Source organism: Pelodiscus sinensis, chromosome 4 (genome assembly GCF_049634645.1).
Source record: "Pelodiscus sinensis isolate JC-2024 chromosome 4, ASM4963464v1, whole genome shotgun sequence".
Classification (NCBI taxonomy): domain Eukaryota; kingdom Metazoa; phylum Chordata; order Testudines; family Trionychidae; genus Pelodiscus; species Pelodiscus sinensis.
This window is the reverse complement of record NC_134714.1, coordinates 68,180,251-68,196,619: the sequence shown is the minus strand read 5'-3', so window position 1 is coordinate 68,196,619 and position 16,369 is coordinate 68,180,251. Positions and strand designations below refer to the sequence as shown.

Sequence of the window (16,369 nt, the reverse complement as noted above, 5' to 3'; positions counted from 1 at the left end):
ACCATTGGTCTCACCTAGTACAGCTATTCTTATTTTCTTAATTCTGATCCTAATTCTTATTTTCCTGATAGAACCTATTTTATTAGTGTGTTCAGAGATAGGTATTGTTAATAATTACTGTTTTATAGAAACTATCATTTACATAATGTTTTCCATATTCAAAGGGATTTTCAGACTTTAACTAATTAATCCTCTCCATGCTCCTGTGTGGCATTATCCTCATTAAACAGATGAGGAAACAGAATCCCAGAGGGGATAAGTGACTTGCCAAAGTCGCAGAGTGATCCTTTGTCAGAACCTAGATTAGAACTCATGAATTCTTGAGTCCCATTCCTGTGCTCAGAACAGGTCTCTCATGTTCTTAATTGCCAAAGCTGTAATCAGAATAGAATCTTACAACGCAATAAAACTATATGTTGGTTGTTATGCTCTGCTACCATGCACCTCCCACTTAAGTGAAGAATGTGCATTTTTCAAATTTCACTGTGTACTTTGCATTCCATCAAACAGCATTGCATTTTTCCCTCTTTCCACATAGATGGACACGAGTCTATCAATTGACAGATTTTTCTCCTGTCTCCTAACACTAAGACAAGTCCTCCCTTTTTGACTTAGACTTTAATCGGGCAACCAAACCATGTTTTGAAGGGTTTGGCCCAATATTCATTTTGGTCCGTCCTGCACTTAAATGATACGTTTTGCATTCAGACAGCCACAAACCATAGAGTCCAATGTTGTGGACAAAATGACTGAGCAAGCCACATAATGAAATGGTGCAGATTACACTCTGACTAAGAATCATTCACCAGATGCTCTTCTGTGATTTATCTTATATTGGTTTCAATTTTTAAACATGAAATTAACATTTTACACAATTATTTTATGGGAAAACAAGCCCTACTTTGAAACACTTTGGTTACCTACACAGGGAACCTTACAACACAAAGTTCCATTCCAAATTCTGTCACTGAAGAGCATTGTGACCTTGGACAAGTGACTTATCTTCTCTGTGTCTCAGTTTTCCTATGTGTACAATGGGAATAACAACACTTCTTGTTTTCAAAAGTGCTTTGGGATCCATGGCTCAAAAGGCTTCATCATTAGCTATTTACTGGCTGCACTGCTCTCATTCTGAGACTGCTACACACGTAGTCCTTGGCAAGAGGTGAGCTATGTTCTAGTCAGCACTACACACATACACACGCACACAAAATCTATCACCAGAATGAGACAGAAGAAAATCATCCATGTGTCAGTGGAAACCGGAAATTGGGGAAGTCGTGAGTGCTGCATTTGGGAATGTCAAATGCTAAAGCCTCAGTTCATCACTGTCAAGGAGCCATTTTGTAATCCCCACCTCCTATTCTCCACACACACACACACATACACACACAAAATTCCAACCCTCTTTTGCATTGGCTCTGGAATATAGTTTCCATTGTTACAACTGTCATAACCAGATTCTGGAACATGGAGAGATCTCTAACGTTCTACAGGTTGCATTCTGATCCTTTTCAGTGGAAAAGCAGCAGGTTTGCTTCTTGCTAACCCAGAGTGTCATGTTGCAAATATAGATGATCACAATAACAAAATGGTAATATATTTCCCACTGGTTTTCCAAACATATAACAAGTGATGCTGCTTGGGCTGACCAACTGGATACATTCTGTTACCTGTGCTAATTTCAGGCTATATATACATTAAAGACCAGGGGAAAAAAACATTTAAATATCATTTTTTTAAATGTGACCATTATACTAATTGCTGGTGAAAGCTATGGATTGTAAACCCTGAAAACTGATGAATTCTGTTAATCCATAGAGCACCAGTAGCACATTTTAAAAGAGCACCAGAGTCCCATGCTGCTCCACCTATGTGCCTCAACCCTGATCTAAGTAGTGTCCATCTCTACCGGTCAGAGAAGTGTTAAATCGCCATATCTATTTCATCCTTGACTTCTCTACTGACACTGCCAAAAATGGGATCAATAATCACTAAGTGGAGCAGGAGTGATGATAATTGTCTATATAAAATCGTCTAACAAACACTTATCTAGAACTGGATGGAGACCATCAGATTCATTTAACATTGGCTCCCAAACAGTTTCGCTGGGACTGCCATCATCCTGCATTGAAAAACCACCAGTAATTAGAGGCCTAGGACATGCTGCAGGGACAGGACCCCTCTGAGTCTTGTGAGGGATGGATTAAAAGGCTGATATTTGGCTTTGGACATCTAAATATCATCCAAAGAATAGGCCCTCTGAACTCCAATGCCCTCTTAATCCAAATATCACCCTATTCCCCCATCCTTAATAGCAGTATTGAGTAACCCCATCAATTTCTGGTGCTGTTTTAATCTAGTTCTTATTGCCTAAATAGCTACTTTTTCTTCAGTCTTCACTAAGGAGAGCAATGTCATCACATAGTTTAGCACATAAGCTTCTGATAGTTATCAAGGGAAGGGTGGCACAAAGCAGACTTATGAGGGAGCATGTCACAAGGCTATAATCAGAATGGATTCAGATCATCTGGACAGAGTGATATTTACCACAGAGAGCTCAAGAGGCTAGTGGACGCACTATTGAAGCTATGGTTAATGTTTTTGAGAATAAAAAAAGCCAGGTGAGGTATCCAAGTCCAGACAAAGAGCAAACATAATGCCTGATCTTGAAGTCCTTGCTCCAGAAAACCTTCCACTGAGATCAATAGATGTTTGCTCCATGGAAGATGGCAGGACCATGCCAATTTTAAAGGTGTGGGGAAAGAAGGCAGGGAAGCATAGAAGAGGAGCACATTTAATTTCAATTATTGGTAAGTTGTTAGAACAATTAATACATTGAAATTCAGTGGAACTCCCTTACAATGCTTGAAAATCCCAGCCTAACAGAATAAGTCTAGTGTATAAAGGAAATGCAGAGGGAATGTATCCTGACATTAATGAGGCCTTTGATACTATGCCACAATAACACACAAGAAAATTAGATCAACATATAATGAATTGGAGTTAGAGGCTGCTTTTTATATCAAATGTAGAGAAAATATTAATAGTTCAATGCCAAGCTCAAAATATTCACTAGGGTTTACATTTATACACCAAAGGGTACAACTACTGGGAATTTCAAAGTAAACTGAAGTCAGGATGATCCAGTGTTTGAGGCACTAACTTAGGACTTGAGAGACCTGGGCTGACTTCCTGGCTGACTGCCTGACCATGAGCATTTGCTCTCTGTGCCACAGGGCCCCCATCCTCACCCCCACTGTAAAATGAGGATAACAACACTTCCCTACTTCATAGGGGCGTTGTAAGAATAAACCTATTAAAGGTTATGAAGTGTTCAGATACCATGGGGGAAATTCCTCTAAGTGCCTATCTGCAACTTTAAGCCCCCAAATGCTTTTGAAAAACTGGTCTTAGGCTCTTGCAAGAGTCCATCTCAGTGCCAGTCTATATTTTTTTCCTACTGATTTGGCAGATGGAGTGGTGAATACAAGAATCACGTGTGCAGTGGACAGACTGTTGGGAATGATCACAGAGACTTAGGAAGATAACACAAAATGCCCTGCATGAGCCTGATAGATTGGAGAAATGAATTGAAATCAGTTATTGGATTAATAATTGTGTGATCCAATAAAGATAAATGTAACATGTTTCAAGTAAGACAGATTATAAAATGAAGAAATTGAAGCTGGAGGACAACTACCTGGGGTCGTAGAATCTAGCATAGAGAAGAAAATGGTATATGAAATATGAAGACTATTTTAATGTGGCCGTTGAGAAAGTCTCTTTGCTTGAGATCTTTAAATCATAAGTAAACACAGCACTGGAGAATACAGTACTGCACTGGCAAAAAATGAACTACTTAATCTAATAGGACTATTGCCTTTCTAGCTTTCATGACATATTCACAAAAGGAATATGCTATATGAGGGTATGTCTACACTACCCTCCTAATTCGAAATAGGAGGGTAATGTAGTCATGCCGCAATTGCAAATGAAGCCCGGGATTTGAATTTCCCGGGCTTCATTTGCATAAAGCCGGCCGGCGCCATTTATAAATGCCGGCAGTTCGAACCCCGTGCCGCGCGGCTACACGCGGCACGGAGTAGCTAGTTCGGATTAGGCTTCCTAATCCGAACTAGCTGTACTCCTCGTGGAATGAGGAGTACAGCTAGTTCGGATTAGGAAGCCTAATCCGAACTAGCTACTCCGTGCCACGTGTAGCCGCGCGGCACGGGGTTCGAACTGCCGGCATTTATAAATGGCGCCGGCCGGCTTTATGCAAATGAAGCCCGGGAAATTCAAATCCCGGGCTTCATTTGCAATTGCGGCATGACTACATTACCCTCCTATTTCGAATTAGGAGGGTAGTGTAGACATACCCTTAGAAGTATTATGAGTATAACATGATAGCAAAAATAGTTACTGAACCTAATACCTCTCTTCTACCCTACTTCAGCCTTCCACTGTGAGCTAGGTTTAATTTGGCCTAACAGACACATTAGATAAAGTGCAGAGAACACAAGCAAGCCTGATAAGAGATCTGGAGGAGAGACATTATTGTCTTCACACACAAAAAAGGTAGTACTGTATATGGAAAACAAGATACAATTATTGTCATTAGGCACTCTCTACAACAGAGAAAATGCAGGTTAAATATTTGAAGAAACTTGACAGCTAAAAGGACAATTGGGCAACAGAACAAGCTTCTAGCCAAGAATTACCATCACTAGAGACACTCAAAGCTGGATTAGTCACCGGTCCACTAGGAATGATAGCAAGAATTAAACTAGTTTTGCCATTGTGATGAGGATGGACTAAAAAGCTCACTTGGGATTCCAACTTCAAAGAGTCTAAACACAAAGAATGCTATATAAAGTAAGCTTTTCTTGATCAAAGCATGGATAGAGAGTAACACAGAGATGAGAGGAAGCAGTGAAACAGAACAGAGAGGAGAAACACTTGACAAAGCTATGTGCAATCTGCCTTTTACAGAAACAGAAAAGGAAAATTCCACATGTAAAGATGTTTGATTTTCAAAGACAACCAAATCATGGTGATATGTATCCAATAACTGGCTGTCCCTGACTCCCCACTTGGTCAGGGCTGAGCTCCTTCTCTGGAGTAGAATTCCCATCGTCCATTGGTAGGAGGTCTGCCAGCAAGAAGTCAGAGGTGAAGAGACTAACCCTGGCTCAGGGTTAGCTCCTTCACAACCATGCGGATGATACAGGGACAGGCAGCCTCACAGATCTTTCTGCAAGTACTGACAACTGTTGAGCAGTGTTCCCTCTAAACCGCACAGCAACAGAGCTTCATAGGTGATTAATCAGCCTTGCCCAGTCAGAGACTCAGGGCTCCATGCAGGGAGCTCATTGTCTGTGCAGATCTGATTACTCACCTGTGAAGCTGTGCTGCCATGCAGCTTAGAGGGAACACTGCTGTTAAAGTAGATTCTGTTTCCTATAAACACAGTTTTATAAATGAGGAAGTGGAGTTGGGCAAATTCCCCAAAGAATTTTCTGTGAGTATATCCTTTAATAAATAAATAATGCTTCCATTCAGTTCTGTCTGTGCTCCTTTTGGGTTTGTTCACTTTCCACAAAAATTCAAACGAATACCTTTTCTGACTGGCATATTTGCAGAAACAGAAAATTTGGGGTGAAAATTAGAAGTATTATGAGTATAACATGATAGCAAAAATAGTTACTGAACCTAATACCTCTCTTCTACCCTACTTCAGCCTTCCACTGTGAGCTAGGTTTAATTTGGCCTAACAGACACATTAGATAAAGTGCAGAGAACACAAGCAAGCCTGATAAGAGATCTGGAGGAGAGACATTATTGTCTTCACACACAAAAAAGGTAGTACTGTATATGGAAAACAAGATACAATTATTGTCATTAGGCACTCTCTACAACAGAGAAAATGCAGGAAAAGCAAATTCTGGACTCATGAAGGCAATTTTTCACACTAGTAATGATGTAACCTGTATGTTCCCATCTAAAACCAGCCAATCTAGCTGTGAATTTGTATGCTGAATATTGGACGGAAACTTCTCCCAATCCATCTTTTGATGAAGATATAGTTGCCAAAAATATTTGGCAAGTCATTTTGAATAAATTAACATTAAAAAATCTTAAACTGATTGTTGATGATTCATTAATAGAAAAGAGGTTGAAATTTGTCAAATAAATTATTCACTACTAATATTTATATAAGTTCTAATATATACTAAAAGAAAGGGGGAGGACAACACATAAGAAACTTGGCATTATCGCTGGAGCAACCCTTTTTCTGTTCCCCCATAGTGACGTAACCTGTAATAACATTCTCTTAGCCATCTAACTTGGATAAGAAAAGGTTATTGTATAAAGTCTAGATTCCTAGCAAATTTGTTTTTGTTCTGCCTTTTGATCATATGTTTCTTTAAAACAGGCCTGCACAACATATGGCCTGCGGGCCGCATGCGACCCGCAGGGGCTCACTGTGCGGCCTGTGACCACTATGGGCAGCACAGCCCCATCCTATCTGCCGGCCGGGCGGAGGAGCGGAGTGCCTCTGGGGAGGGGGAAGTGCAGCAAGTCTCGCCACCAAGCTGCCTGCGTGCAGCTCCGGCGCGAGGAGGCAGGGTGCGAGCCAGAGAGCAGGATGCCGACAGACGCCAGGACGCTAGCATGATGTGCGGTTGTGACATCATGACCGGCGACCACCGGATTCAAAAAGGCTCCGGCAGCCCCGCAAACTGGAAGGCGGAAGCCAGGTGGGGGAGGGGAAGGGGCTTGTGCTGAGGGAGAGGGGCAGGTCAGGAGAAAGGGGAAGGCACCAAGGGACAGGATGCAGGAGAGACAAATGCCAGGGGGCCAAGTGGAGACAATGATGAAAAGGGCAGGAGGGGAGGTGTCAGTGGGAGGGGGGACAGGGTGATGCTGGGAAAGGAGATAGTAAGGGCATTGGGGACTGTATGTTGTGCAGGCCTGCTTTAAAATGAAAGGTTTCAGCCACGGGGACTGTGGAAGATTTGTTTTTCAAAACCAAAAAATTATGCTCTAAAACATAAACCAGGAATTAAAGTTGGGCAAAATAATATCAATACTACAGACACCATAACCTTAGCTTGCCTTCTGTTGCCTTCTTTGATATGTCACACGTTATCTGGGAATCACCCTCTCTGCATGTCACTAGGTGCCTGGGTGATCTGGCAGCTGAGCTAGATCATTTATACTTTCACTAGGGAAGTGGTCACAATATGACTGGCTACAGAAAGAGTCACAATATGTTTAAAATTCCCATAATCTGCAGAAATGTCCTTGTATGCAGGGTCATTTCCAAAAATGTAAATATAGACAATCCCACCCATACATCCACTTTCACTGAAAGGCTCAGAATTTTAAGCAGAAAATACGTGTTGAACTTCTGGACAAACCCTACAACGTAAAATGAGATCCTTACGTAGAAACCAGCACAGACTTCCCCCATCCTCTCACCCTAATGAGTTCCTCCTCCTCCTGTGATCAGGTTATACTTGTGGGCAGATATTCTAGAGACCATTCTTCCCATTCATATGCAAGACTTTACTTTCTCCCTCCCAAATCAATTACTCCATTAAGGAACTCCATCCATTGAGACCCCATTGTATTCGTAGTGCCAAAGCAAGACACTTGGAAATCATAGCACTGTACAAGAGTCACCCAACATCACTGTGAAAGAGCCTAGTTGGAATGTCAGGAATAAATCTTTTGTCTAACATCTATGTTCCAGATTTCTTCATTTTAAAAAAAAATACAGATTCATAGATGACTACTGTGATTATTGGTCTTTTTGCAGCTGGAAGACTTGGGAAGTTGGGGCAGAAAGAAGTGGGTGTACCAACTCATTCCAGATCCCACCAACATGTGAAGATAGTCCTTCTCCTCCTGACTCTTAGCTTTTAAAGAGACAAGGTGGGTAAGGTAATATATTTTATTAGACCAACTTTTCCAGTAAAGATAACACCTCACCCACATTATCTCGCTAATATCCTGGGACCAACTCAGTGACAACAGCACTCTATTAGCTTTGGTGAGTTGGCACTTTCTATGCTAGGTAATATTTGATAGCAGAAATTCCTATTGCACACACAGTCTATCCTAGGCCCTGAAGTGGGAGATGCTCAGAAAGATGAGTTTGGCCCAGGATGTCATTCACTGAGTAGGCTATACCAAAGTAAGAAAGACTTGAAAAGAAGAAGAAAAATGTCAGTAGATAGATCCTAGCAGTAAAATGAATATGTCCTGTGCCAAATCATGGGGATTTTTTTTTAACACAGTTTGGCACCCTTGCTCATTTTGAGTAATGCCTTAATTCACATGTACTCCCTATGGAACCCATCACAGAGTCAGCTACTACTCACAGAGAGTGAGGGTACATTTACACAGCAAATTAAGCTGTGATAGTGGTGCAGTTTGCCCTATCCAAGCTAGCTTTAATCAAGCCAGCTAGGCTAACAATTGTAGTGACAATATGGCAGCATGGTCTTCAGTCCCGACTGGCCACTTGAGCTGCGTACCCAGAGTCCCTGGCAGGTGGCACTGCAGCTGCTAACCCGTGCAGAAGCCTCTACCACCACATATACAATACTGTTGTTACTTGAGCTACCTAGATTAATGCCCACATGGGTATGCCAACCAGTGCTACCATCACACCTTGCTTTGGTGTGTATTTGAACCCTACAGGACAGTTGGGTTTTAGAAGCTTTAGGGGGTAGCTGAGTTAGTCTGTACAGGAAAAAACAACAAATAGTCTGGTAGCACTTTACAGACTAACAAAACATGTAGATGGTATCATGAGCTTTCATGGGCACAGGCCACTTCTTCAGATGACCAGAGTTTTGAGTTTAGGATATGCAGACCCAAAATAAATAGGAGAGAAGGCGGGGAGGGAAAAAAAAGGAGAGGAGTGGGGGACAGGGAGCAGAGGGTATGGAAAGTCAAAGGGAAAAACAGGAAGCTAGAGCTAGGAGTCAGTTGGGTTTTAGTCTGTGTTTATGAAGGAACAGCTCCCACTGATGTGCCCACAAGCTCAGTCTGAGTTAGGACTAAGAGGCTACATCTAGACTGGCATGATTTTCCGCAAATGCTTTTAACAGAAAAGTTTTTCCGTTAAAAGCATTTGCGGAAAAGAGCGTCTAGATTGGCACGGACGCTTTTCCGCAAAAGCACTTTTTGTGGAAAAGCGTCCATGCCAATCTAGACACGGTTTTGCGCAAGAAAGCCCCGATCGCCATTTTCGTGATCGGGGCTTTTTTGCGCAAAACAATACCACGTTGTCTACACTGGCCCTCTTGCGCAAAAGCATGTGCGCAAGAGGGCTTTTGCCCAAATGGGAACAGCATAGCATCTTTGCAAGAACACTGACAATCTTACATGAGATCTTCAGTGTTCTTGCGGAAATTCAAGCGGCCAGTGTAGACAGCTGGCAAGTTTTTCCAAACTTGCCAGTCTAGACGCAGCCGGAGAGTTAGGACTTGGAGATTTAGCCTGCTGAGATTTAAGGAAGGATTGAAAGAAAGGGAATCACCACAAACATAAGTGAGATGCACATATAGGTGAAATACCTTTGTCGGAGATTTTTGAGTTAAGATTTTGTTTGTAACTATCTGAAACAGAGAAGGAAATAGAGAATGAATCTTATGGGAGAGTGGGGGAGGGAAGGCAGAGAAGCCACAAAGAGAAAGACTGACAAAGAGCATGAGAGGTGAGTTATTACAGTGCCAACAGAAGTGGAGTCCTCCTGAGAACTTCATTTTCTTTCCTTCAGGACAAAACTCCAGCAGCAGCAGCAGCAAGTGCAAGACATACAAGTCAGAAGCAGCAGGACTCTTGGCAGGGAAGGAGAAGATGACGCCCTGATTGCATTTGATCTGGTTGAACCAGGCCAGAAGCAGAGTTGGTGGTCTGGGTATTACTTACTGTCACAAACATAAGGTTTGTCATGGTCATCCTGGGATGCAGCATCGTTCCTTCTCCTTCCACCTCCAGATCCCCGAGCCTACAATGAGAATAAGGATGTCAACACCGTTCCAGTGGTGCCCCTCAAAACTTTCAATTGCCCCAACCATCATAAATTAGGGACTAAATGTAGATTACAGGGAACTTCTTTTTCTAAAACTCACTGTATATTCATTGAGCTTTAAATGTAGCAGCGGTCCCTTCGAATAGATACCCCTACCTGATTAGTCACAGCACTATAATGATTCCTGTCTCACTGCCACTGCATAGTCAGTCAAGAGATAGTCCCCCAGTCACAGGAGGTGGTGTTCAAGTATTGAGCCTAATCAACGAATGAATGGGAGGGCATAAAGCCATTTGTGGCTAGAGGTAATGCTACTGTGAAATCAGTCAGACAACAGGCTCAAAACATTATGAGGTACAAGTGTGGTGCTTTCTTTTTTTTAAAATATTTTTAAAGTACATCTTAGGCTAGCTCCTTTCACCAGCAAAACAGCCCAGGAGACTGAAGTTCTTGATTTAGCCATAAAGCTCTGCCCTGTCCCCACCCTAGGGATAAGAGTGGAATTCAGTGTCAGTGCCATTCAGTCTTTCACCATTCGCAGCTGAGAATGCCAACTTGGGCACCAGTTACTATGGTGATGGCTGTGACAAGAAACGGGGGCAGCGAACAGGGAGTTTTGAGAGGGAGTTCTCCAGGCAAAGAAGGAGCGAATACGTGACCCCTGAGGTAAGTGGCTGTCTGTGTTTGTGGGTTGCCTGAAAGAAACTGTGTGCTGAGCCTGCCTGCCTGCCTGCCTGCCTGCCTGCCTGCCTGTCTGGTGATTCAAGTGCTGAGCTGTTTGTTTGAAGGACCATGTGCTGTGGCCGGCAGTTGGAAGCTGTAAGCTTTTTAACGAGGATCTGAAATCTATAACCCTCTGTTCATTGGTTGAGCCTTAGCCAAGGGGTGGGGCTATCAGGAAAGCCAGGGCTTTATAAAGCCCATGAGTAAGCGACCATGGAGCTTCACGAACAGGGGCAGCTAACAGCGAGTTTAGAGAGGGAGTTCTGAAGGGGAGTTGGAAGGGGGTGAAGTACACTTGCCATTCTTTAAAACTTTTAAACTAAACTAAAAACAAAACTTCCTGATTTAAATAAAAACCCTATCAATAAGCTAAGTAGGTGTAGGAGAGAATACAGTCCGAAACTGAGCAGCAGAGTGGGGCCTATCCTATTTTTTGCACTCAATGTAGCATGTATGATTACCTGCCCTGTTGGCAGGTGGCATATGTGTGCATTTGGTGCAAGGAGCTCCTGGCCCTCAGAGACTGCGTACGGGCTTTGGAGGACAGGGTGGCTGAATTGGATGAGCTAAGAGTGGCCAAGAGATACATAAATGAGGCTTTCTGGGACACTGTAGAACTATCTCACCTCTAGTCAGACAGCACATAAGAACATAAGAATGGCCATATTGGGTCAGACCAAAGGTCCATCCAGTCCAGTATCCTGTCTGCCAACAGTAGCCAACACCAGATGGCCCAGAGGAAAGAATCACAACAGGTAATCCTCATGTGATCACGCCCCTGTCACCCACAGCCCCTGTGCTGTTAAGGAGGATGAAAGGCTCAGGGAAGAACATTCAACTAGAGCAGAGGGAAATGATCCCATACTTGGGACCCTCTTTGTAGAGGATGTTACGGTATCCTCTTGCACTGAGGATTCATCTCCGGGGGAGGGAAGTCCAGTCATTAGGAAAAGGCGGGTGCTAGTAATGGGGGATTCAATCATTAGAAACATAGATTGCTGGGTTTGTGATGACCGGGAGAACTGTATGGTGACTTGCCTGCCTGGGGCGAAGGTTGCGGATCTCTCGAGACATCTAGATAGACTTATATGTAGAGCCGAGGAGGAGCCAGTGATCATGGCACATTTAGGTACCAATGACATAGGAAAGGGTAGGAGAGAGCTTCTGGAGGCCAAATTTAGGCTGCTAGGAAAGATATTGAACTCCTGGACACGTATGGTAGCGTTCTCTGAAATGCTCCCAGTTCCACGTCCAGGGCCAGGTAGGCAAGCAGAGCTTCAGAGTCTCAATTTGTGGTAGAGAGGAGGGGTTTAGATTTATTAGGAACTGGGGAAACTTTTGGGATAGGGGGAGCCTATACAGGAAGGATGGGCTCCACCTAAACCAAAATGGAGCCAGACTGCTGGCACTTAACATTAAAAAGGCTGTAGAGTAGTTTTTAAACTAAGGGATGGGGGAAGCCAACAGGTGCGGAGGAGCACATGGATCGGACAGAGACATCTATTAGGGCAAGTTCTATTAATAGAGATGCTCTATGTTCTAGTCAGGAGGAGAGGATGGAAGTATGGGTCCGATCAGATGAGACACAATCAAATGAAAAAGAATCTAACACATCAAGAAATGGCAGACAGATAAATAGTGACAAATATGTAAAGTTCTTATACACAAATGCTAGAAGTCTAAATAGTAAAATGGGTGAACTAGAGCGCCCAGTTTTAAAGGAGGATATTGATATAATAGGCATCATGGAAACTTGGTGGAATGAGGACAATCAATGGGACACAGTCATACCAGGGTACAAAATATATCAGAAGGACAGAACAGGTTGTGCTTGTGGGGGAGTAGCACTGTATATAAAAAAAAATGTAGAATCAAATGAAGTAAAAATCTTAAATGAGCCAAAATGCTCCATAGAATCTCTATGGTTAGTAATTCTATGCTCCAATAATAAGAATATAGCATTAGGATATATTATCAACCACCTGATCAAGGCAGTCATAGTGACTATGAAATGCTAAGGGAGGTTAGAGAGGCTATCAAATTAAAAAACTCTGTAATGGTGGGGGATTTCAACTATCCCCATATTGACTGGGTACACATCACCTCAGGATGGGATGCAGAGATAAAATGTCTTGATACCTTAAATGACTGCTTCTTGGAGCAGCTGGTTCTGGAATCCACAAGGGGAGAGGCAATTCTTGATTTAGTCCTAAGTGGAGTGCAGAATCTCATTCAAAAGGTTAATATAACTGGACCACTTGGAAATAGTGACCATAATATAATAAAATTTAACAATCCTGTGGTGAGAAAAACACCTCAGCAGCCCAACACTGTGACATTTAATTTCAGAAAGGGGAACTACACAAACAAAAATGAAGAAGTTAGTTAAACAAAATTTAAAAGGTATGGTGACAAAAGTAAAATCTCTGCAAGCTGCATGGAAACTTTTCAAAGACACCATAATATAGGCCCAACTTAAATGTATACTGCAAATTAAAAAACAAAGTAAGAGAACCAAAAAAGTGCCACCGTGGCTTAACAACCAGGTAAAAGAAGCAGTGACAGATAAAAAGACGTCTTTTAAAAAGTGGAAGTCAAATCCTAGTGAGGAAAATAGAAAGGATCATAAACTTTGTCAAATTAAGTGTAAAAATACAAGAAAAGCCGAAAAGGAGTTTGAAGAACAGCTAGCCAAAAACTCAAAGGAATAGTAAAATGTTTTTTAAGTACATCAGAAGCAGGAAGCCAGCTAAACAACCAGTGGGGCCCTTGGACAATCGAGATGCTAAAGGAGCACTCAAAGATGATAAAGTCATAGCGGAGAAACTAAATGAAATCTTTGCTTCAGTCTTCACAGCTGAGGATATTGGAGAGAGTCCCAAACCTGAGTCATTCTTTTTAGGTGACAAATCTGAGGAACTGTCCCACATTGAGGTGTCATTGGAGGAGGTTTTGGAACAAATTGATAAACTTAACAGTAACAAGTCACCAGGACCAGATGGCATTCACCCAAGGATTCTTAAAGAACTCAAATGGGAAATCGTGGAACTATTAACTGTGGTTTGTAACCTATCCATTAAATTGGCTTCCATACCTAATGATTGGAAGATAGCTAATGTGACACCAATATTTAAAAAGGGCTCTAGCGGTGATCCTGGCAATTACAGACTGGTAAATCTATTGTCAGTACCGAGCAAATTAGTTGAAATTATAGTAAAGAATAAAATTGTCAGACACATGAATGAATATAATTTGTTGGGGGGAAGTCAACATGGTTTCTGTAGGCCAACAAACATGTGAACAAGGGGGATCCAGTGGATATAGTATACTTAGATTTCCAGAAAGCCTTTGACAAGGTCACTCGCCAAAGGTTCTTAAGTAAAGTAAGTTGTCATGGGATAAGAGGGAAAGTCTTTTTGTGGATTGGTAACTGGTTAAAAGACAGGAAACAAAAGGTATAAATGGTAAGTTTTCCAAGTGGATAGCGGTAACTAGTGAGGTCTCCCAAGAATCTGTCCTGGGACTAATCCTATTAAATTTATTTATAAATGATCTAGAGAAAGGGGTAAACAGTGAGGTGGCAAAATTTGCAGATGGTACCAAACTGGTCAAGATAGTTAAGACCAGAGCAAACTGTGAAGAGCTTCAAAAAGATCTCACCAAACTAAGTGATTAGGCAACAAAATGGCAAATGAAATTTAATGTTGATAAATGTAAAGTAGTGCACATTGGGAAAAAATAATCCCAACTATATATACAATATGATGGGAACTAATTTGTCTAGAACTACTCAAGAGAGAGATCTTGAAGTCATTGTGGATAGTTCTCTAAAAACATCCACTCAGTGTGAAGCAGAAGTCAAAAAAGCAAACAGTATATTAGGAATGGTTAAAAAAGGGATAGAGAATAAGACAGAGAACATCTTATTGTCTTTATATAAAACCATGGTACAACCACATCTTAAATACTGTGTACAGATATGATCAACTCTTCTCAAAAAAGATATATTGGCATTGGAAAAGGTTCAAAAAAGAGCAATAAAAATGATTATGGGTTTGGAATGGATCCCATATGAAGAGAAATTAAAAAGACTTGAACTTTTCAGCTTAGAAAAAAGAGGAGACTAAGTGGGGTTATGATAGAGGTTTATAAAATCATGACCAGTGCGGGAAAAGTGAATAAGGAAAAGTTATTTACTTATTCCCACAATAAAAGAACTACAGGTCACCAAATGAAATTAATAGGTTGCAGGATTAAAACAAACAAAAGGAAATTTTTCTTCACGCAGCGCACAGTCAACCTGTGGAACTCCTTACCAGAGGATGTGGTGAAGACTAGAATTTTAAAAGGGTTCAAAAAAGAGCTAGATAGATTCGTTGAGGTTAGGCCCATCAATGGCTTTTAGCCAGGATGGGTAGGAATGGTGTCTCTAGCCTCTGTTTCTCTGGCGGTGGGTGACAGGGGAGGGATCATGTGAAGATTACTTATTGTGATCCCTCTCTCTGGGGCATCTGGTATTGGCCACTGCCGGCAGACAGGATACTGAGCTAGATAGACCTTTGGTCTGACCCAGTATTGCCGTTCTTATGACATGGACATTGGGAACTGAACCTAGCCCCCCAAATTATTGCATGCAGGTCAGTGGATCATCTTTAAATAATAGTAACTTTGGGCCTCACTTCTGTTTGAACTAGTTATCTCAAAGGAGAAGGTTACACAGGCCTTTGCTAATACTCTGAGCCACTGAGTTTTCTGGCAAAAGCTGAAAGCAACGTACCCTGGTTGTTTCAGACTTCCAAATAAATGAATCCATGGCTCCTGCTTTCCCTCCCAGAGCTAACTGACCTCAATCCCTTTGCTTTTTTTGAGAGAGCATATGAAACTGAAACAGCATTAGCAGGTAGAGCTGAAGATAATGCAAAGATGTAGAAAATATTACTGGTGTCCCAAATCCTAAAGGGCTCCATGGACTAACCCTTTGCAGCTCCTCGATGTGCACTCAGCAGCACTCTAGCTAACTCAACTGCAAGTTAAATCAAGCCATGAGTGACACCTTTGCAACCCCATTTGTGTCACTGGGTTAGCACAGCTGCAACTGATTGGATCTTAAACAATTTTGTTGGTGGACAGACTAGAATCCAACCCCCTGCCCAAGCTAGGGTAAAAGATCAGTAAAGACTTATTTTTGTCACTAGTCAGCAATCTGACTCTGAATATACACCAGGGGCAGATCTACAGAATAAGAAGGTGTCATTTTAATATAGTCACTTTTCAGAGTAGAATGGCAATTTCAGATCCATTGCTTAGCATCTCATAACCAGCTGTTTCCCTTCTAGCCGTCCTTTACAGAAATGCAAGCACAAAGCATTCATGCCATGACCACATCTACTCTTTTTCATAAACTGAACATGGAGAGATTTTCAGATCAAGTCAGTGTATTCCAAAAGGACACGGCCCCTAAATTCCTTAGGTATTTTAAAATATGTGCCCCCAATATGTGCTTCGTGATCACATTTTACTGTAGAAATGCAGCTGCATTGCTTTTTGTATTTTTTAATAAACGTCATGTTCCAACTCCTTCCACATTTTCTC

General features: G+C 41.9%; 1 protein-coding gene and 1 long non-coding RNA gene across 6 annotated transcripts in view; one reads left to right on the top strand and one right to left on the bottom strand.

Annotated features, from left to right (window-relative positions):
* The window catches only part of DPF3 (double PHD fingers 3), a 228,061-nt gene that overhangs the window by 67,285 nt on the left and 144,407 nt on the right, over nt 1-16,369 (bottom strand). For all 4 annotated transcript variants that reach the window (XM_006130318.4, XM_075927282.1, XM_075927281.1 and 1 more), the window contains exon 6: nt 9,952-10,030. In XM_006130318.4, coding sequence (XP_006130380.1) covers nt 9,952-10,030 — 79 coding nt within the window. The remainder of the gene's footprint in view (nt 1-9,951; nt 10,031-16,369) is intronic.
* Nucleotides 1,046-9,928, top strand: LOC112546961 (uncharacterized). Of its 2 annotated transcripts, none has more exons than XR_003090697.2 (3): nt 1,046-1,165; nt 7,829-7,944; nt 9,800-9,928. It is a non-coding gene; the product is annotated as an uncharacterized LOC112546961 (long non-coding RNA). The 2 variants fall into 2 exon arrangements; XR_012903466.1 differs by lacking the exon at nt 1,046-1,165 and adding an exon at nt 1,497-1,594.